Source organism: Akebia trifoliata, chromosome 12 (genome assembly GCF_017979445.1).
Source record: "Akebia trifoliata isolate Shusen 1 chromosome 12, ASM1797944v1, whole genome shotgun sequence".
NCBI classification, from domain to species: Eukaryota; Viridiplantae; Streptophyta; class Magnoliopsida; order Ranunculales; family Lardizabalaceae; genus Akebia; species Akebia trifoliata.
In genome coordinates, this window is record NC_141386.1 from 4,885,820 (window position 1) to 4,908,684 (window position 22,865).

The window sequence follows — 22,865 nt, forward strand, 5'->3', positions numbered from 1 at the left end:
CGATAGAGTTGACCAAATTTCAGTATTGATAAGTTACCTGGGAAAAAAAATAAAAAGGGAAGTCAAATTCATTTTGGTTTGAGTTATTCTCTCAAGTCCCATAAAATGTAACTAGATCTAGTATGAATTGGTGATCAGAACGTAAAAGAATAGAATTTATAATGGTGTCTCGACTAATGGCAAAGGTTTTCAAAATCTCAAACACATGAAACAAAATATGATGAGAAAAATCACATTGAATGTATAACTTCAAGTTCTTGGAGAACGAGATGACTCGCTCAAGTCGTCTCTTAGTGTCTCCAAAGCATGATTGTGAGGGTTTACCTGAGTAAGTAACCATATTCATACCATGGTTTTTCAAATCATCTCGGTAGTACCCACCGAGACCAAGATGTTGTGGATCGAACAAGTCAACCATGTCAAAATGAGTCAAAACTTATTTGAACAAAAAATTTGTTAATCAATTAATGCACTCAGCTGTCACTAATTACCTTACTCTTCGAGGATCTTGATGAGAAGAGGAGTTGATGAAAATCAAATCAATATCTATAATGTTTGTCTATTGAGAAATCAAAAGACTCTTTGATAACAAAATTGAAGTTGTATGAGAAGTCTCAAGTGATCTAGAAAAATAGAATTACCCATGCTTTGAGGCATTATGCCCATTGTAACTAAGTTTAATCAGAAATTAATAATAATAATAATAATAATAATAAAAAGTGATATTTTTGGATTACTTCCCAAAAATCCATCATCTTCGACCTCCCTAAAACTCTTGTCTTATTCTTAAGATGAGAAGATTGAAGACAGAATCTTGAAGTTGAAGGGTAAAGATTTTACGATAGTAGCATGGATTTTAAGGGAAAATAAAGGTTCTTATTTTGCAAATTAAAAAATTAAAAAATTAAAAGAATGTGTAGTAAGATTTTGGTAGAAAGAAAAAAAGGGGTTGAAGACAATGAAATTTAAGATTAAAAAAATCAATAAATCTTGAAATAAGAAAGAATAAGAAGATACTATAGATGGAGATTGGAGAGAGATAGAGTTTGGAAGGTTTTAGAAAAAAATAAAATAATTAAAAACATCGACACCCTTATATGGAAAAAGGGGGGATTGTATGCCCTCTGCCCAAAGGTGGGGGCGAAACCCTCACCCTATATTTTTTTTTTATGTGTAAGCTGGACTTGAACTCACGGCCTCAAAGTTGATTTGCTATGGGTCAAACCAACTTAGCTATGTGTTTTCTTGGCTTTTTAATGAGTCGTGATAATCTAACACCCCCACATGGCATACTCCCCTGTACGCCCCTAATGTGGCATGTGCCAGAATCATAGATTTTTCATATGCAGTTTTGTATCCCGATGAAAAAAATCTATGATTCTGGTACATGCCACATTAGGGGGAGTATGCCATGTGGGCGTGTCAGATTATCATTATTCTTTTTTAATTTTCTTTCTTGTTTATTCTACTATAAGTATCATTGGATCTATGGATCCATGATAACAATTTTCAATTTTCAATTATTTCTTAGCTTTGAAGTCCTTAACACAAAAGCACTATTTTTCATTGATGTCAATATTGGTGTTTATGGAATATGTCAACATCTCTCAATCTCTTTTATTTTGGAAAATGACGTAAAGGACCTTAGTGAAAGGATTTCCTTTTTAATTAGTCCCTAAGTTTTACGGCTTCTCTTAATAGTCCTTTTAATAAAACTTTCTTTGCGATCTAATCAGTCCCTAAATCCAATTCACCATATTTCTCATGATTGAATGTTCTAATTGTTCAATTTCAATTGAGTTTCGAAGACTCCATTCCGTCATAAAGGATTTAAGAAAGTAAAGAATAAGTCATTTTCAAGGGTTTTTTCAAGCTTTTTTTAAAACGTATGTAAAAAAACTAGATTTTTTCAATTCTTTTCTTCATTCTTGGAGGAAAATCAATCAAGTATGGTTCTTTTGGTTTTAAATCATCTAAACAAATCGTTATCAAGTTTTTAGTCGATTTTTTCATGTATTTAGTTGAAAAAACGAAGATAGGTGAGTTTTACTTGTGTCGTGTTCACCACTTTTTATTGTCGAATTCGACGGTATTTAAACACTATCAAATTCAATAATAAAAAATGATGAGCTTGACAACAAAAAGTGGTGAGTTTAATAATAAAAATGTTGAGTTCAACAATAAATAAAAAGTGGTGAGCTCACCAACAATGAGGGACCATTAAGAATTTTTTTTTTTTTACTAAATAGACTATTCAAAAATCGCCCAAAACTTGGGAAATATTTAGAAAAAAATCCCTCCATAAGGGTTCTTTAAGTAATTTTCCATTTTTATTTAGTTTATATCCTATTGATACTATTCCTAGGTAAATCCGCTGGGCTTGGGCTCATACATGAACCTTGTAAAATTCTAAAGTTGTGGGTTTATGCCAACTAATGCGCAAAACTTAATGTAAGCTAGACTCACTAATGGCACCCATATATAGGCCACAAGTACAAAAGCATATTGCATTGTTCACTTGTCCTTCTTTGCATCCAAGTTTGGTTTAGATATATTCGGTTCTGGTCAATTTGTTTAATTCTGATAAATCCAGGAAAGTTCATAAAACATCGGGAAAATTCGGGTCGAGGGTAGGTCTGAAAAATTCTAGCAGAGACAAAGGGCAAAAAAATTGTCAATTTTCTTCGAAAAATCAAAAACTTTACAAAGATTAATGACTTTTGTTGACTCTTTAGATTGTAAGGGCCCATTTTTTAATGCACCCAAGAAAAAAGAAACTACAATGCTGCACATCACCAACTTCATCCATCAAATAACAAAAACAAAATAAAACATCAATTAAAATAAATTAATTTTAAAAAAAAAGAAGAAGAGCAAAAGCTTCAATTCCTCCTATTATTACACCAACAATATGGACTGGAAAACACTAGACTTCAATACCCTTGGAATTCAAATCCATAGTCATTGGAAAGAGGAGTATGGTCAGATGTTATGAACACATAGCCATAGATCAGTCCGGCTAAGCCACCACCAATAAGGGGGCCAACCTAATAGATCCAAATGTCGGCGTAGTCTCCGCTAGCCACGGCTGGACCAAAAGACCAAGCCGGGTTCATTGATCCACCAGAGAAAGGTCCAGCAGCCAAGATGTTGGCACCAACAATGAAACCAATAGCTAGCTATAGGTGCAATGGTGCCTAAGGAGCCCTTCTTTGGGTCAGTGACCGTGGCATATACGGTGTAGACCAAAGTGAAGGTGATGATAATTTCCATAACTAATCCTTCGATGACTCCAACTCTGGCCCCGACACTATGGATTGGAATTGCCTGGAAGAGCAAGTAACAACAAATGGGGTCATGTACCTCGGTGGAAAATTTATATCGGCACACTAACTTTTATGTACAACACACCAAATAAGGTTATAGGCACACCAATTTTTTTCTCTGTATGTCTTCCTCGCTTTCTATTTCTCTCTTTCTCTAATCATGACTAGGAATGGGGTGGAGTGATGAAAAATAAAAGGGGTAGATGACACTATAATTCATGAGTTGGTGTGTCATAAGTAAAACTTGGTGTGCCAATGTTCTAAAGCTTATAGTAGAAGCATTTGTATTAAATGTTTTTATATGTCACAATGATTTAATCATACCAAGCCCCCTGTGACAACTTTGAGTAAGAAGCATGCAATGATGGCGCCGACAAGTTGAGCAATCCAGTAGAAGACGCCGATAAGGATGGTGATCTAACCACCAAGAGCCAATCCAAAGGTGACAGCTTGGTTGATGTGGCCACCAGAGATGTTGGCACCAATGGAGACTGCAACAAAGAGGGCAAACCCATGGCAAATGGCGATCATGACAAGTCCAGACAGATCAAGGGCTACATTGGATGATAACTTATCTACAAAAACAAAAACCCAATAACCATTAAGCAACCTCAATGAAATTAAGTAAAAGTAAACAACGTATTATGAGTGTTTGATTAGAGATGAGGGGTGTGGGTTTGGCTTGTAAGAATGAGTTGATAGGGAATGATGAGGGTAAGTTAGAAGAAGATAATGGATTGATGTGATTTTTTAGAGAAAAGGTGATAGTGGTAGATGATTTTTTAGAGAAAAGGTGATGGGGGTAAGTTGTTGGATGAGGGAGGTGAGTTGAGGTAGTGACATGTGTCCCACCTTGATGATCTTAGGTGATTGGTTGTGATGTTGGACTTGGGTAGATTAGCTGGATAGTGAATAGATATAGTGTTGGGTTGCGTCCATTGAACTTAAGTAGTAAGTTGAGTTTGGGTAGAATGATTAGATTTAGGTAGTGAATAGGTATAGTGTTGGGTTGAGAAGTTAATGGGTTTAGGTGTTAGGTTGGATTTGGGGTAGAATGATTGGGTAGTGGGTTGAATAGGTATGGATTTAGGTTGAGAGGGGTTGAAAAGTATAGAAGAGTGGTGAGGTGGGTTTTTGGTCCATAGACCACGTGGTAGGTTGAGTTTAAGTCATTTATTAAAAGAAAATGATAAGAGACATTGAATTTTGAAGGTTTGAGTCTTGGGGCTCATTCCAATTTTTTTGGGCATTTGCATCGAAGCCCCGATCAAATTTAAGTGTCTACAAGGTTTTAGGATTTTTTTTTCAAGTTATCTTATTTTTTTATATTTAATCATCAAGGAAAGTGGAAAATCGTTATTAAAATATTAAAATGACGATTTTGAATTGAAGATTTTTTGACACTTTTGTTTAGTAGGTTTAGATCGAACTTGTTTCAGCAAATTCGATAAGTACATTCAAATATTACTAAATAGATTCGGTAGGTACCTACCGAACATTACAAAACTGATTCGATAGGTACCTATCGAACAAAATTTTCTCATGTGAATGGCTTCGATTTGATTGAAAATTTTTAGGATAAGAAAAATAAGTAAAGCCAAAGCTTAAAACCCTCATTGAAACCTTTCTAGATGCGAAAAAGAAGAAAAATGATTTGGTACCTTTAGGAAGGTAACATAACTAATTTAGGTTAAAGTATATTTAATAAGTGTGTGTACATAGTTATTTCAAAGTTAAGGTGGCTATCGCAAGAAAAGTGGGTGAAATGAGCCATTTCAATGTGTGCAAATAGATGCCCCCTTTTTTTAATAAAAGTATTATTTTCTAAATTATTGAATTATTTTAAACAATTCACATATTTTATTTTACGAATTTTACATCTATGACAAATTTTTATAAAATTCAGTCGAAAAAATGATATCGTAACTTGTTGTATGTTATAAAATGTAAAGTTGTAACATGTAACACAAGTTAGACTTTGAAGCATTTATGCTTTAAAACTTTGGAGGAATCCACCTTTTTAAGTGACAAATATCATTTTCATTTAAAAAATAATAATGACATCCCCTCAACATTTATTTTAGATACCACCTTAATTTTTCAAGCTGATAATTTGTCCCTTGACTTTGATATTCTTTTATAAACTACTGAAACAAATGCCTTCATTATCAACACCTTCACCATCACCAATTTCATCATCACCATTACTATCATCTTACCAAATTTTTATTTTCAAATTTTTGAAATGTATAAAGGATATGCAGCATATTTTATGTTTATTGAAATTTTTACCGGATTTTTGCAATTCAAAAGAGAATGTAACTCAAAATTTTCACATATCAAAATTTTTGCCGTATTTTATATTGCTAACAAGGGTTTAGATAAGTCCTTGAAGCTAACACAGCCATGTTGTGTTTTATTGTATACACTAGGTTTTGCTAGGGAGTAGGGATCCAATTAAGTGTTCGTTCCTAACCAAGGTCAGGTGGCACCCATTTTATACCACATGACATTTTTGGTGACTCACTTGCCATATCGATGTGTAGTCCATCCCTTGATGAATATACACAAAAAAGATCTATTTGATCGGTGATGTGCATCTATTGATTACAGACTACTGATAATCTGACACGAAAAATTTCACTCAGTCGACGTGACAAGTGCATAGAATCGTCGATATTCTTTCTTGTGTATCCCAAAGAAAATTTTTTATGATTTTGTGCACTTGCCACATTGAATGAGTACAGACCGAATGAAAATTTTCGAGTGAATATCCCTTCTCTGATTTAAAAGGGGACTTTTTTTTTTTTTTTTTTTGTGAGTAATGATTTTTTGGCTCCCCCACGTGACATACTCAAAATACTCTCTTGATGTGGCATGTGTTAGAACCATAGATCTTTTTGCCTCGGGATATGCATTGCTCATATTTATGAGGATGTGCAGATGTGTATCCGAGGTAAAAGATCTATAGCTCCAGCACATGCCACGTCATGAGAGTATTTTAGTATGCCTAGTGCGAGAGTCAGATTACCATGACTCTTTTTTAAATTACTTTATAATGGATGTAGCAACTAAAAAAAAAAAAAATTTCCTTCGTGGAAAATCTGAACTACTTTTAAATCGGTTCAGAAGATTACAAAATTACGAGTCGTCCAGTATAAAATGACTCGTCCAAGTCAACTCTGTCTCGGTGGGCGTCTAGGCGAGGAACCGTTTTGAAAACCATGATTGGCGGCATTACTTGACCTTATAGTGACAATCAATTAGGGATGTTTTGGTTTTCCCCCAAAATCATCTTCATCCTCTTTCAAGACCCAAAAACAGTTCGAATCCTTTTCATTCTTGCTTGATTCCCTCAATATTGCAGAGGAGGTAATTGCTTTGAGAGTTCCATTTTTTCTTTTTAAATTTTTTTTTAATACAATTTCAAATCTTGGGTTTTTTTTTTTTCTTCTTGATCATAATACAATTGTTAACTTTAAAATAAAATATAAAAAATTAAGAAAAAAATAATTTTTTTGGACCTATATAAAGAATTTATAGTGTAAGGTTTGATTATTACCAGAGGAAGAGATAGTTGGTTTGGGAAATCATCTAGAGTTGGATCAATCTTCATCTATGTTGGGTTCTTGACCTGTACATGGTAGTGATTTGTTTGAATTATTTGTGGATTTTCTCTGTCAAGAGTTCTTGATCTTAATCACCAAAAAAAAAAACCCTCTAAATCTGTTCACATCAGTTGATGAAACCAAAACCCTTAACATTTTTAGAAATAACTAACTAAATTTTTTGGTTATGTTTGTTCTCTGATCTTTTATGGCTAACTCATATGTACAATTAATCATCAATTGGTTTATAATTTCCCCCAAATTGATCCAAATCCATTAGAAAAGTTTTAAGTACGAGTATTGGGTGAAGTAATGAGCTTGAGTATTTCCTTAAAGCATAGAAACATGGTATACGTTTTAAACTTCTGCAACATTAGGTTTTGAGACAGACTTAACACAGTACACATAGCCATCCATGAACTTGACAAATGCAGCCTTTTATTTTCTAATCTAATAAGCTTGAATCATCAATGGTAGTTGTGAAATACAATAAATCTTCTAATTCTAATTCATCTAGGAAAAGTAAACTTAACTGCCATTTAAGAGCAAAACTACATAAATTATACAAACCAACCAAAAATAGGTCGAGTTGACCTACAATGGAGGCAACTACAATAAATCATACACGGGTTTGTCGTTTGCTACTTTCAGATATGGTGGATACCCTCTTTTTCAGAACTCTCCACGTCAGAGTTGGTAGATTCATTGCTACCCTTTTTCTTTATCATGTATATCTCATCTCCAACAATGCTTACACTACTATGACGGCTTCCCTTCTTATCTCTCTGTCTCCTCCATTCCCATTTTCTAAGCCAATGCTTTGCTAACATCACCCCTAACCCCACAAATAGGCTCATTAGGCACCCTCCTCCGATCGACACTAACACAACCAACGTCCATCTTGTACCATTAACATGTTGTGTAATCACCCATGTGGCTGCTATGTAAGCCGCTGCCATGAATGCCATGGACACCCACATGACCTTATGTGTCACTACTATCAATTTCATCAATGATTTACGTCTAAAAGGGATGACACTAACTAGAACGATGACAATGCCTAGAGACATGAACAATGCGACATTGTTGCAGACCTCGAATACCTTGAAAGCTGTAGTCCTACCCATTATCGACTTCCCCTTCAACTCCCCATCTTGGTGAACACCACCAGGGGGGTTGATGCCAGCCGTAAAAGTTACGGTGGCTATTAAAACAGCAACAATCGTAATTGTGTTTCTAACATTTCGTAGACCCTCTTTGTGGAGCTTGAGATGATGTTCTTTGTGATGCTTATGGTGTCTTCGGTGATGCGGATTAGCTGGAGAATGGAAAATCTTCTTTGATGGTAAAGATAGTCCTCTGTTTAGTTTAGTTTTGTCTAGTTTTCCCGAAGTGCTATTGATAATTCCTTGAATTTCGGGTGACCCGGGAGGCAACTGATTGCTAGTTTTACCACCTGCATCTTGTAATGTCGGTATAAGTACAAGAGCACCAGACTTGCTGACGTCCGACTCAGCAACATCAAGAGGCGTGAATCCTCTTCGGTTAAGAGCATTTACATCAATACTTGTTGAAGTTACCAAGTAGTTAACCATCTATTCTCGAACCAAAATAAAAGGAGAAAAAGAAATGCTTATCAATATGGGTTATATAATGTAAAGGAGATAAAAGGTGTGAAATTATAGTGGAAGAGATTCTTACTGTGTTGAGTTTTGCGGCGGTTGCCAGATGCAAGATGGTGTTACCATCGTTGTTGGGAAAATTCAAAAGGTTAGTGACATTGAGTGTCTCCACCAAGTACTTCACTGCCTCGTACTGGTTGTTCCTCACACCTAGATGTAGGGCAGTTTCACCTAAATTCGTTATCATCTCAACCGATTCAAGACTTGTTGAGAGGATCTCATCGAGGATGTTAACTCGTCCTTTAATAGCAGCCCAATGGAGAGGTGTTCTACCTTCATTGTCTTGTAAGGAGGAGAGGTCTGAGTCCAATATTAGAAGCTCTCTCGTTATCTCTAAGTGTCCTTTGCTACAAGCTAAATGCAAGGGAGAACACCCTTGGGAGTCTCTTCTCCATGCAAAGTCTGGGCGATCTTCTAGTATTTCTTTAACAATGTCTGTAACACAAGTGATAGTGGTAGAGTAGTAAGAACTTAAACTCCACTTGTGGAGTAATTTCATTCTATTTATGCTAGGCGTCGCAGATATTAACTCACTCTGAATGACAGACAACTTGGTATTGGACAAAGTGGAATGGAAGAGCATGATTCGTTTCCTTGACCCCAAATCTTTGGGATAAGGCTTTGTTGTTGTTGTTGTTGTTGTTGTTAGTAAGAACTTAAGGCACCCAATTAAGCCTACGAATAACCGTCTAGTACCAAATGATGCACATATAGTCATACCTCATTTATTTTTGTCTCCAATATTAATAAACCTTTTTTAATATATCTAGAAAGATTTTTTTCTATGAAATCTTATATTGATACACCAACTTTCTTTTAGTACCAAATTGTGAGTGCATTTTCTGGGATGTCCTTGATACCTCGTGATACATGCATCACAAAAAATAAATTCAGACACAAGAATGATCAAAAGAGGAGAAAAATAAGAGCTGATGATTTGTTGACGAGGTTCCCCACAAGTTGTGGGTATGTCATCAGGCTCATTGAGTCATTTCACTATGAAAAGAATACAGTTGGTTGTAACAGTTTTCCCCCACCATTAGTTGCCCCATCTCCTTTAGGTGGAAGAGGTTTATTTATAAATTTACAAACTGGTCTCTTAATATTTTCTCAAGCCTTTTGGAGTTCTTAACAACAATATCTTAGAATTCTCTAAAGATTGTTAGAATTCTCTAAAGAACATTCTTTGGCGAGTTTCACTTCAATGTTGAGTGATTACATGGAGCAATCGAGTAGTTGCGTGAGATGATGATGTGAATCTCAAGGTGTCACGTGGAAGGTGGATAATGTATGCAAGTTTTGGCACCCACAAAAACCATAAAATTAATTATGATGTATCTACTGTGGATTACCAATTTATTGTTTTTGTTATTGACTGCTAAGCTCTTCGATTTGGGTTTCTACTCAAGTGATAAAAAGCTCTTCAACTTCTAAATGGACTTGAAGGTGTTAGGTTGCTAAGTTGGTTAAAATCTTGTTGGTGTTGATACCACAACCTAGTTTCAAAAATCTTCCTTCATCTACTGATTATAAGCGTAAGGGAAGAAATCGAAGGAAGGCCTACTAATTTTGAGAGAAAGGTAAGAAATCGAAGGTTGTCTGCCGACATATGGTAGTTGCTCTTGTTAGTTTTTGCCCTAATCTCAGGTTACTTTGGTCGAGGTATGTAGGACTCGGGTTCGTTGCAGAGTGCCGGGTTCGGGAGCCAAGAAGCCCCCGTGCTTTGCGACATTTTTGACCTGTGTGCATGTGTGCGTTTGTGCGTGGGTGATATATTGTTTTTAATAGACATGTTATAGCTCTTTTCCAGTACAATCCATAAAAGTTGCATTTCATCTTGACCAGTTCATGTTTCACTTTTTATGTCTTCACTATGTTTTATCAATTATGCAATTATTTTCTAGTTCTGAAATCCGAATTCCAAACTTACCTAGGTGCCCTCCTGACGCTGCAACATGAAGTGAAGTTGTTGTCTCATCTTCCTCCAACGTGAGAAGCCATGAATAGCTCATTAGATGTTTCACCACATCGAACCAACCTCGACCACAAGCCACAAATAAAACACTCTCCCTGTCACGGTTTAGCTTGTAAGCAACCCAAGCGTCTGTCTCCAACAACAGCTTCATAACATTGACATGCCCTTCGCGACATGCTTCATGCAATGGAGTTTCCATCTTCTCGTTCTCTGCTGATACCATTTTTGGCTGTAATTTAATAATTTCTGATACCAATTCAAGGTGTCCGAACTTGGAAGCTAAGTGTAAAACAGAGCTAAGCGTTCGGGGGGTCACTTGTTCGATAATGGACTCATTTTCGTGAATGAGATCAAGAAAGGCAGGAACATCGCCTTTTAGAACTACCTCGTAGAGCCTCCGATCCATCTTTCAAACTCTACGTGCAGTGGTGGTGGTGGTGGTCGTGGTCGAGAAAGAGAGGTTGAAGGAGGAATTAGTATGAAGAGATGATTGTTAGAAATAAAAAGACTAAAGGGAGCACCATTTTCTACGTAAGTAGTTTCCATGAAATTTCAGCGCAATAAGCATGAACCGAGTAATTGAAGAATTTTTTGATATCTTTGGAGTATAAAGTCAATAAAATGGTGGAAGAAATGCAAAGCTAGAAAACTTCAAAACAACACTGAATTCATATGTGAAGTAGATTGATACAGATATATTATATTAAAGTGAATGAGACACAAATATAAAATTTGTGGTTTATTATTTGTTAGGGACCACCATGATTAATCCTTGGTGAGTTCTCAGAATGACCCATGATCACGATGGATCCTAACTTTGGAAATGTGGTGCTCTTGCAGGGAAGACTTGCCGACCACGAGGACTTGTTGACATTAGAGATGTTGGTATCATATTTTAAATTAGACTCGTCCAAGACTCAAGACAACTTGGGTAAGTTATCTTTCATAAGTAACCGAGTTAGAAAATAATTAGAATTGTTCATCACATTGATTTGTCTAACTTAATGTTTTGAAAAAATCTCGTCCGCGTCAATTGGATTTGTTGTTAAAATAAAGATTTACACGTTTGTGATCTATCTAAAATGCAGTTTGTTATTAAGCATCTATTCAAGATCTGATTACTCTTGAAGAACAATGGTTTAAGGAAAAAAACACATGATCCCAACCGTTTAAATACAAAATCCAACTATTGAGATTTATCCTTGAGATGGGACGACATGTTATAGTGATACATCTAAATCTTGGTCGTTGGATTTTGTGTTTATATGGTCAGGATTATGTGTTTTCTCACAAAACCATTCTAAAAATATACAATTATTTAATGAAAACCATGGATGCTGGTACTCCAATAGAAATAGAAAAAAAGAAAAAGAAAATAAAAAGTCTATATTTGATAGCTTGACTATCTTATGGAGATGACGACCCATCTGACCTCATTGTAGAGATGATAAGGTTTCCAGTGTGAAACAGACCCAAGAAAATACAATAATGGAGAAAAGAGAGAGAGCTTGACTAGCGACGACCCTTTGCAAGTGAAAACAAACATTCCATATCATTGAATAGAGTAAAATTATTATTAATTTTGACAGTTTTGGTAAACTTGGGATTTTTCTCATCCATAGCTATAAAACTCGATATCCATTATTGAGTCAAATCGAAAACTCACAAGTCAACTTGAATGAGTCAATTAAAATTTGTATTTTGTAATTCAAGTCCGCGTGAAAAAGTTTGCATCCTTGACTATGATGTGTTAACCATAGAAGAATGTTTATTGTAATGAGTTATAAAATTAAGGAGTTGTAATCATTTTTATACATAATAAAATATTTTTAAAAAGTGTTCTCAATCCTCATTCGTGGACGAATGCATAGTCGAACCATGTAAATCTGATGTTTTCTTTAATTCCTTGATTGTGTTCTTCTTTATTTCATCGTATACATCACTAAATCTAGGGATTCCATTCATAGTCAGCGATTTAAATTTTCATTGCTTCGTTGAATTTCATGTTTAGATAATTGGGATCATGTGTTTTTTCATACATCCTACCTATAAAGATATAAGTGTTGTGATCTTCCGGTGATGCCCCCTGATGTGTCATGAGTTAGAACCATAGATTTTTCCCTTGGGATACACAACTGTACATCCCTATAAATATATGCAGTTGTGTATCCCAAGGAAAAGAATCTGTGGTTCTAGCACATGCCATGTCAGGGGTCGTATGGGGGTGTGTGTTAGAGGGGGGCGTTAGAAAATCATTATTCAAGACAAAATCAAATTCTACCGTATCTCGTCCTAATCTGTGAAAATTGATCTCACACGGTTTAAGAAAAGAAAATTTGTCTTTGTTTGCCTTGTAATAATAGAATTTTAAGTTTAAAAATTAAAAATTAAAAAATATATATATTAAGTCAAAGAAGATGTAAGCCTTACTTTCTCCACTACGAACGAACACCGCAGTATCTTTTTGGTGTATTGGTAGGGTTTGTTTCATTTGAATGTGAGAGGCATCATCATGTCTTGGGTCCAAACCTCGAGATGAGTGATTAAGAGAAATGGCTAGCTGAGTGTCCGAAAAAAGGGTATCAAAGTGAAAGTTGCCACAAAAGTGAGCCATCTCAGATGTCAGTTACAAGGCTCGGTGGTATGTTACGATCCCAAAATGATATAGGTCTTACTTTCTACACTACCAACACTTGGGATTTTTTTTTTTGTATTGGCTGTGTTGAAATGATGATTGATTGTTGATTTAAGGTTTGATGAAAGACGTAAAGAGAGATCCAACATAAAGAACTAAAAATCCGAAGTTCAATGTTAATGAGTTACTTTGGGAAAGAAAAAAAAGGAAAGTCAAATTCATTTTGATTTGAGTTATTCTCCAATTCCCATAAAATATAACTAGATCTAATATGAATTGGTGATCAGAACATATATGGAAAGAATTTAAATTGGTGACTCAAATAATGGCCAAGGTTTTCAAAATCTCAAGTGAGATGACTCAAATCTCGAACACATTAAACCAAATATAATGAGAAAAATCACATCGAATGTATAACTTCGAGGCCTTGGAGAGTGAGATGACTCGCCCAAGTCGTGTCTTAGTTTCTCCAAAGCATGATTGCGAGAGTTTACCTGAGTAAGTAATCATATTCATACCATGGTTTTAAACTCTGTTTTTCAAATCATCTCGGTAGTACACACCGAGACCAAGATGTTGTGGATCGAACAAGTCACTGATGTCAAAATGAATCGAAACTTATTTGACCAAAAATTTTGTGAAACAATTAATGCACTCCACTGTCACTAATTATCTTACTCTTCGAGGATCTTGACGAGAAGAGGAGACGAAAATCAAATCAATGTCAATAATGTTTGTTTATTGAGAAATCAAGAGACTCTTTGACAACAAAATTAAAGTTGTATGAAAAGTTTCAAGTGATCTAGAAAAATAGAATTAGCCATGCTTTGAGGCATAATGCCCATCTTAGCCAAGTTTAGATTTGACAATTACTTGGCAGAGGGCAGGGGAGGTTGGTGGTTAATTCAAATCAATCTAGAAAAGAAAAATCAAAAATTAATAATAATAATAATAATAAGTGATATTTTTGGATTACTTCCCAAAAACCCATCATCTTCGACCTCCCTAAAACTCTTATCTTATTCTTAAAATTGAAAGATTGAAGACAGAATCTTGAGGTTGAAGGGTAAAGATTTTACTTTAGTAGCATGGATTTTTAGGGAAAATAAGGGTTCTTATTTTGTAAATTAAAAAATAAATAAATAAAAGAATGTGCAGTAAGATTTTGATAGAAATTAAAAAAAGGGGTTGAAGACAATGAAATTTAAGAGAAAAAAAATCAATAAATCTTGAAATGAGAAAGAATAAGAAGATATTATAGAGAGATTGGAGAGAGAGAGTTTGGAAGATTTTAGAAAAAATAAAATAATTAAATACATCGACACCCTCATATTGAAAAAGGGGGGAGTGTATGCCCTCTAACCAAAGGTGGGGGCGAAACCCTCACCCTATTTTTTTTTTTTTTTTATGTGTAAGCTGGACTTGAACCCATGGCCTCGGAGTTGATTTGCTATGGGTCAAACCAACTTAGCCATGTGTTTTCTTGGCTTTTTTAATTACTCGTGATAATCTAACACCCCCACATGACATACTCTCCCATAAGCCCCTAACGTGGCATGTGTCAGAATCATAGATATTTTCCTTGGGATACACAATTGCACATTCCCATAAATATATGCAGTTTTGTATCCCGATGAAAAAAAAATCTTTGGTTCTAGCACATGCCACGTTAGGGGTGCATGGGGGAGTATGCCATGTTGGGGTGTCAGTTTATCATTATTCTTTTTTAATTGTTTTCTTGTTTATTTCTCTATAAGTATCATTGGATCTATGGATCCGTGATAACAATCTTCAATCTTCATAATTTTCAATTATTTCTTCGCTTTGAAGTCCTTGACAGGCACAAAAGCACTATTTTTCATTGATGTCCTTAGTGGTGTTTATCGTATATGTCAACATCTCTCAATCTCTTTTATTTTGGAAAATTACTTAAAAGGGCATTAGTGAAGTGATTTATTTTTTAATTAATCCCTAAATTTTAAGGTTTCTCTTAATAGTTATTTTAATAAAACTTTCTTTTCGATCTAATCAGTCCCTAAATCCCATTCGTCACATTTCTCATGGTTAAATGTTCTAATCATTCGATCTCAACATTTTCATCCAAAAAAATTTGATTTTCAACATCGCAATTGAGTTTTGCAGACTCCATTCCCTCAAAAAGGATTCAAGAAGGTAAAGAATAAATCATTTTTAAGGGTATTTTCAACTTTTTTTATAAACGTATGTAAAAAATTAGATTTTTTCTATTCTTTTCTTCATTCTTGGAGGAAAATCATTCGAGGATGGTTCTTTTGATTTAAAATCATCTAAACAAATCATTATCAAGTTTTTAGTCAATTTTTTCATGAATTTAGTCGAGAAAACGAAGATGGGTAAGTTTTACTTGTGTCGTGTTCACCACTTTTTATTGTTGAATTCGACGGTATTTAAAAACTATCAAATTCAACAATAAAAATTGATGAGCTTGACAATAAGAAGTGGTGAGTTAGATAATAAAAATTATGAGTTCTACAATAAATAAAAAGTAATGAGCTCACCAACAATGAGGGACCTTTAAGAATTTTTTTTTTTACTAAATGAACTATTTAAAAATCACCCAAAACTTGAGGAATATTTAGAAACAAATCCCTCCATAAGGGTTCTTTAAGTAATTTTCCATTTTTATTTAGTTTATATCCTATTGGTACTATTCCTAGGTAAATCCTCTGGGCTTGGGTTCATACATGAACCTTGTAAAATTCCAAACTTGTGCGTTTGTACAAAACTTAATTTAAGCTATAGATTCACTATTGGCACCCATATGGGCCACAAGTACTAAAGCATATTCATTGTTCATTAATGACTTTTGTTGACTCATTAGATTTTAAGGGCCCATTTTTTAGAGAATTTTTTTTTTATTTTTTGGGATAGAGATCACATGCATTAATTGTATAGATGGGCCCATCAAAAAAGCATAAAATTATAAAATGCCAAACAAAAGCAAAATAAAGCTTCAAGTGTCAATAATGCACCCAAGAAAAAGAAACTACAATGCTGCACATCACCAACTTCATCCATCAATTACAAAAAACAAAATAAAAGATCAATAAAAATAAATTTTAAAAAAAAAAAAAAAAAAAAAAAACAGGAAAGAAGAGCAAAAGCTTCAATTCCTCCTATTATTATTACACCAACAATATGGATTGGAAAACACAAGACGTCAATACCCTTGGAATTCAAATCAATAGTCATTGGAAAGAGGAGTATGGTCAGATGTTATGAACACATAACCATAGATCAGTCCGGCTAAGCCACCACCAATAAGGGGGCCAACCCAATAGATCCAAATGTCGGTGTAGTCTCCGCTAGCCACGGCTGGACCAAAAGACCGAGCCGGGTTCATTGATCCACCAGAGAAAGGTCCAGCAGCCAAGATGTTGGCACCAACAATGAAACCAATAGCTATAGGTGCAATGGTGCCTAAGGAGCCCTTCTTCGGGTCAGCGGCCGTGGCATATACGGTGTAGACCAAAGCAAAGGTGATGATAATTTCCATAACTAATCCTTCGATGACTCCAACTCCGGCCCCGACGCTATGGATTGGAATTGCCTGGAAGAGCAAGTAACAACAAATGGGGTCATGTACCTCGATGGAAAAATTCTATTGGCACACCAACTTTTATGTATAACACACCAAATAAGTTTATAGGCACACCAATTTTTTTCTCTGTATTTCTCCCTCACTTTCTATTTCACTTTTTCTCTAATCATGACTAGGAATGGAGTGGAGTGATGAAAAATAAAAGGGGTGGATGACACTATAATTCATGGATTGGTGTGTCATAAGTAAAACTTGGCGTGCCAATGTTCTAAAGCTTATAGTAGAAACATTTGTATTAATGTTTTTTTTTTATATGTTATAATGATTTAATCATACCAAGCCCCCTGTGACTACTTTGAGTAAGAAGCATGCAACGATGGCGCCGACGAGCTGAGCGATCCAGTAGAAGATGCCAGTAAGGATGGTGATTTGACCACCCAAAGCCAATCCAAAGGTGACAGCTGGGTTGACGTGGCCACCGGAGATGTTGGCACCAACGGAGACGGCAACAAAGAGAGCAAACCCATGGCAAATGGCGATCGCGACAAGTCCAGATGGATCAAGGGCTGCATTGGATGATAACTTATCTGCAAAAACAAAAACCCAATAACCATTAAGCAACCACAATGAAATTAACTAAAAGTAAACAACGTATTATGGGACATAGTATATTAAGAGAGCTTTCTATTAACCCCACCAATATTTCAATTACAACAGACTAATCCTTTTGGAAATTTGAGAGCTATTTATATATAGATTGGTGTGTTATAAATAAAAGTTAGTGTGCCAATAGAATCACTCTTTATTTCAAAAGGATTAGTGTGTTGTAATTGAAAAATTGGTGTGAAAAAAATAAAACACAAGGATTTACGTGATTTGAGTACCACGGATTAAATCAGGAATCTAATCACTATAATTTCTTTCGAATTTTAAAGTTGTAGAGATCTCTGCAAAAACTTAAGTAGAGAAAACGTGTCTATCTCTTCAAAAATAGAAATCCTTAAAAAATATTACATAATTACCCTTGATACTTCCTTAGGCCTTAGTTTAGAGTACCGCAATAGAATACAAGACATTTACACAAAAATTCATAGGGATTCCTTAAGAAACATCATCTCTAGGAAAATTATAGAAGTGCTACAAAAATTCTATTGTTCCACTAATCTCATTCAAATGTTTGATTACGTTCTTCAAACATAGTTTGAGGTTAGAAAAGTCTTACCCATAACTCATCTTAGATTATTTTTCCTTTAAAAAATATCCCCATAGATTATAATTAGATAGACTTTGAGAACATATTTAAATAGTGGTTCTCATGCTTCTTCTTCTTCTTTTTTTGGCCTCAAAAGCACTTTTAAAATTCAAAATAACACTTGGTAGAAATCTGAGAAGCACTTTCCACAAAAATTAGAAGTTGACAACTCAGAAGCAGAAATGTTTCAAACCCACTTTCAGCTTTCAGCATTAATGGCCATTTTTGGGAATATGATAACTTAAAGTTAAGTCTCTTTCTCAATCAATAAAACCCTTTTTTTTTTTTTAAGATAATAACTAAAATATCCCTTAAAACATTTTTAAGATATGGAATTAATAACCCAAAAAATCTAAAATTTTGAATATTACTAAATAACCAACTGTGCAAAAACACTTCCTTCAGAAGTGAATCTGTAGAAGCTCTTCTGTGAAACACACCAAGTACCCAAAGTAGGCTTTAGTTAGTGAAAGTGAGAGTAGGAATTACTGTAAGCTATGGCTGAACCAACTCCAGCAAAAACGAAAAGTAGAGTAGATATGAACTCAGCAAGGTAAGCCTTAAGGGAAGCCAGACTGAAAGAATCATCAAAACGTCCAAAAGCGATTCCAGCCATTTTTAGCTCTTAATGTGTAATTTTAGAGCTTTAGAAACTCCAACAAAAAAAGAGAGAAATATAGAGAGGACATGTTCTTCTTCGTTATAAGGTGTATATATAATAGAGAATATGTGAATGGTATATCCATATTCAAGAGCCAATAAGGTTTCATAGTCATCCATAGCTGGCAATAACATGCCTTAATGGAAGTGTCCGGAAGCTCTCATTAATAATTGATCCATGTGACCGACCGCTAAGACATGGCAAAAAGGAAATAGTACAAGAAAAGATGAAAAATGATAGAGTGTAGCACTCCTATACCCATCACTAGTTATTCTCTATTACACTCCCATGATGTCATATATTCGTTAGGGTTCACTTATATGTTTATGTTAATTAGTTGTTGTTATGATCATAGGTTTACACCTTGTCGAATTTTTTCGATTCGACTTAATTGGATTAAACTTAATTGACACGCACCCCAAGACATACTTGAGGAGTCGTAGATAAATATAATACTCACTTACATTAGGAATGTTCTTATTTTCTCTCTATTAATTGCTCTGTCTCCGCACCCATCTTACCTCTAAGCTTTCTCATCCTTACTTTAAAACTAGTCTCGAATAGCCATAAACATGGTTTAAACAATAAACCGATGTCAACTCTTTCTTTCTATATCCATAGGTTTATACTAATTAATAATTATTATCTTCACAGTTTTATTTGGGTATTTTAGAAAACACCCCCTATTAAATTAGTGATATTAGATTTATCCCACCATAAGTTAACATTGCATTTTTTTTTTTAATTAATTTATGATTTAATGATAAAATTTTATTTTATTTTCAAAATTTTATTCAAATACTTATATTTATCAACTAAAATTAAAAAAATAAAAATCCCTATTAAAGCATCAAGAAAAAAAAATATTGACTTAAGGAAAAATGGGGTAAACCTAATTTTGCATTTTGTAAGGGGATAAACCTAATGTCACCAAGTTAATAGGGAGTGTTTCTAAAATACTCCTTTTTCATGGATTTATGAATAAAAGACCATGGGATATTCTAAGTCCTAAATATAAAATTTTCTAGCAACCAATTTTTCCACTAAGGGAGTGGGGCCAAACACTTAAATAATATGTGGACCCAAATGGTGTGCCAAGTGGCATACTAAGAAGACCCGGAGTAAGGTTGTCAATCCAACTCCTTGAAGTAGAAAACCTAACACTCTAAACATCAATGACAAAGAAAACGGACACGACCAGCGCGTGATCTGCTTTTTATGCCACCGTGCACCGACCATGTCCCAGTTGCCCTTTATTTGTTGTGTTTTGGACCACTTTATTATTATTGGTGATTTAGAAATACCCCTCAATTTTTTTGTGAATATTTTTTATGCCCACTTTTTATTCAAACTGATAACATGAACCCCTTGAACACAGTCTTCTCTCATGGACTAATAGAAAATTATAATCTGAATGCCCTCAACTTCAACCTCTAACCAAAAAATCATGATTTTTCTTTTCGAAACCAATCATCTACAACTAACTCATCTCAATGTTAAGATTCTAGTTATTGTAACAATGCAACCTTGAAACCTCAAGGAAAGTAGAGTTGTCTGGGTTCTAGGACTATCAATGGATTGGGTTTGAATCAGAATAGGGTTGGTTTGGGACCAATTTGATAAGGATCGAATTGGATCCTGAGTTGATTTAACAAGAATGAGATCAACTTTTTAACAAATGACTTTCTTTTGAGTTGAAGTATTAGAAAGACACGTGTCAAATATGACACATTTTCCCTTTATTATTTCAAAAGATGGAATTGAAAGAGACAAATATAACATTGTCATTAGAGATACTCTAAGAACCCAATCCAATAACTTATTGGATCAGCCATTTTCTGATCTAATAGGTGATGTATTCTGATTATGTGTATTTATATAATATATTTTATAGAAAATAAATTATGTAAATTATATATTACAATATACAATTTTACTAAGTCATATCATGTAGAAGATAAGATAAGATTGAATAGATCAGAAGAAATTTACGATAGAGTCTTATAATAGATAACCCATTTTGAGTAGAAAAATCAAGGGTCTTTGTAATTTTGTTGGAGGTTGAAGATGGATGACATTTAGGTCATTTTTCATTAACCTAAAAGGAAGACCAAGGTCAAGGGTGTATGGCATTTGATCAATTTGAAAACACAAGGGGTATTTTAAATCAAAACGTGGATGAACAGGATTTAATGATTTATTACTTGTTAGGGTTTTTTTTATTGGGACATAGGCTGGCTGGATTGAAACGGATAAAGAGGAATCTTAGAGATATTTGGCTTATGTGGAGAGCTTTTTTCTATATTTGTTTTTTAATCCTTTTTTTCTTCTTTAGAAAATTGGATACCCTTTTAGTGATCATTTCCATAGCTATCCACTATAGTGGGTATGATGAATGATAAAAGTGGGTTCAATTGTCCATCACTCGCACGTGTGTACTTTTCTTTTTTTCTTTGGTTGAGCATGTGTGTCGTGTGTGTGTGTGTGTGTGTGTGTGTGTAAGTGAGCCTTTGATTCATAATTTGATGAGGACAAAAAAGTGATTTATCCTTGATTTCAAATTAGTCACTGATTGCATGTTTTTCCTTGAAATCTGATTTTCTTTCGCCCATAGCCAACCTTAAAATTTTTAGAAAAACCAAAAAAAAAAAAAAAAAGTGGGTGGAGGGGTTTGTAGCTTCACAAAGGGAGTGCAATGATAGGGACTGGGGCTTAAAATAGGTCACTAAATCCGGATCCGGATATGACCCGACCGAAATACTTGATTTGAGTTGGTCATGTTGAATAATTTTGAATCGATCAACCTTTTTTTTGTTATATTTCTCTTTCTTATTGCTATATTATTTCATTTTACTATTATAATTCTTTTCTATTTAATATGAATTCATGTTATATTAAAGTAGTAAAAAAAAGAAAATATTTTGAAAAATATAATTTTCAAAGCATTATATCATTCTGATCTAGATAGATATAGAAACAAATCCATATTCGACTCGGGTGTGACTCAGATCAAGGGATATCAACCTATATTCTACCTTTTTATTTATTTATCCGGGTCTACTACAAGAACCCAAACCTACTACATGTACTTCGATTTTAAATAAAATCTTTCCAATTGTAAACCCTAATAAGGACTAGTTCCATCCCGAAGAGTGTAGGCATACCTTACAATATCGCAAAACCTTGAGATACTTTGTGCGATCAATCCATCTTTTGATCCTGGGAATTAGATCAGTACTTACCCAAGAAGTTATGATGTTTAAGTCAAATTCATAAATAATGTATTTGTTTTATCTGATTTTACCATCAAATAGATGCTACCGTACAAGCACAAGACTCTCAATTGTCACCATGCCTTCCTTATGTTGCCCTTGAAATAAGATTTCTTTAAAGTTTAGAGCAAATAGGTGCAAAACTTTTGCTTATTTTGACAAATAAGCAGAATTTTGGACAAAGATTGTATATTTTTGCTTTTTTTTTTCTTTTAAATGGTGATTGGTATTCTTGACTATATCATTTTTCATCATGACGGAGTCACTTTTATTTATCAAATCATAGTTTTAAGTCATATCACTGATAAATTTGGGGGTTTTGATGGAGTCAATTGTAATTTTGACAAATAAACAGAATTTTGGACTAAGATTGTATATTTTTTTCTTTTTTAATTTTAATTTTAATTTTTTTTTTTTTTTTATATTTATTTTTTATAATAGTGAGTGGTATTCTTTACTATATCATTTTTCATCATGACGGAATCATTTTTATTTATCAAATCACACTGATAAATTTGGGATCTAAATCAAAATCAATTGGTAATGAGTGGCGAGGACCAATAGCTTATAAGGAGAGCAACAAGGCAATGAGTCACTCCCCCGCACATGTGGGCCGGATTGGGTTAAAGCGTGTGGAGATATGATCTGAGTGACGTGGAGGAGTGAAAAGTCCGCTCTGATTCAATGATAAATTTGAGGGTCAAACTCAAAATCAATTGGCAATGAGTGGAGAGGTCAAGTAGTTTATAAGGAGAAAGACAAGACAATGAGTGTCTCATGTGGGACTAAACTCAACCTGTTGAGATTTGGTTCATTGGTTGACTTGTATAGGACCCAGTCTAGCCTATTGTGGAGAGGTTTTGGATATTCATAT

At 34.3% G+C, this 22,865-nt stretch overlaps 2 protein-coding genes, 1 long non-coding RNA gene and 1 pseudogene across 4 annotated transcripts; 1 reads left to right on the forward strand and 3 right to left on the reverse strand.

Annotated features, from left to right (window-relative positions):
- Positions 1 to 2,873: 2,873 nt before the first annotated feature.
- LOC147388738 (aquaporin TIP2-1 pseudogene) lies at positions 2,874 to 5,860 on the reverse strand (annotated as a pseudogene).
- A 570-nt stretch (positions 5,861 to 6,430) lies between these two features.
- LOC147388739 (uncharacterized) lies at positions 6,431 to 11,690 on the forward strand. Its single transcript, XR_015170442.1, has 3 exons — positions 6,431 to 6,698; positions 10,551 to 11,122; positions 11,432 to 11,690. It is a non-coding gene; the product is annotated as an uncharacterized LOC147388739 (long non-coding RNA).
- Positions 7,351 to 10,997, reverse strand: LOC147388740 (Ankyrin repeat family protein). 2 transcript variants are annotated; one of them, XM_086417678.1, is made up of 3 exons: positions 10,547 to 10,997; positions 8,636 to 9,051; positions 7,351 to 8,529 (listed from the first exon to the last, which is right to left on the reverse strand). In XM_086417678.1, the coding sequence occupies exons 1-3, from the start codon at positions 10,995 to 10,997 to the stop codon at positions 7,582 to 7,584; spliced, it is 1,815 nt and encodes a 604-aa protein (XP_086273804.1). In that variant the 3' UTR covers positions 7,351 to 7,581. The 2 variants fall into 2 exon arrangements, with proteins under 2 accessions (XP_086273804.1, XP_086273805.1); XM_086417679.1 differs by lacking the exon at positions 10,547 to 10,997 and adding an exon at positions 9,151 to 10,540.
- A 4,662-nt stretch (positions 11,691 to 16,352) lies between the features above and the next one.
- On the reverse strand, positions 16,353 to 18,754 carry LOC147388741 (aquaporin TIP2-1-like). The gene is made up of 3 exons (XM_086417680.1): positions 18,548 to 18,754; positions 17,143 to 17,393; positions 16,353 to 16,815 (listed from the first exon to the last, which is right to left on the reverse strand). The coding sequence occupies exons 1-3, from the start codon at positions 18,672 to 18,674 to the stop codon at positions 16,447 to 16,449; spliced, it is 747 nt and encodes a 248-aa protein (XP_086273806.1). The 5' UTR covers positions 18,675 to 18,754; the 3' UTR covers positions 16,353 to 16,446.
- Between the last annotated feature and the right edge of the window lie 4,111 nt (positions 18,755 to 22,865).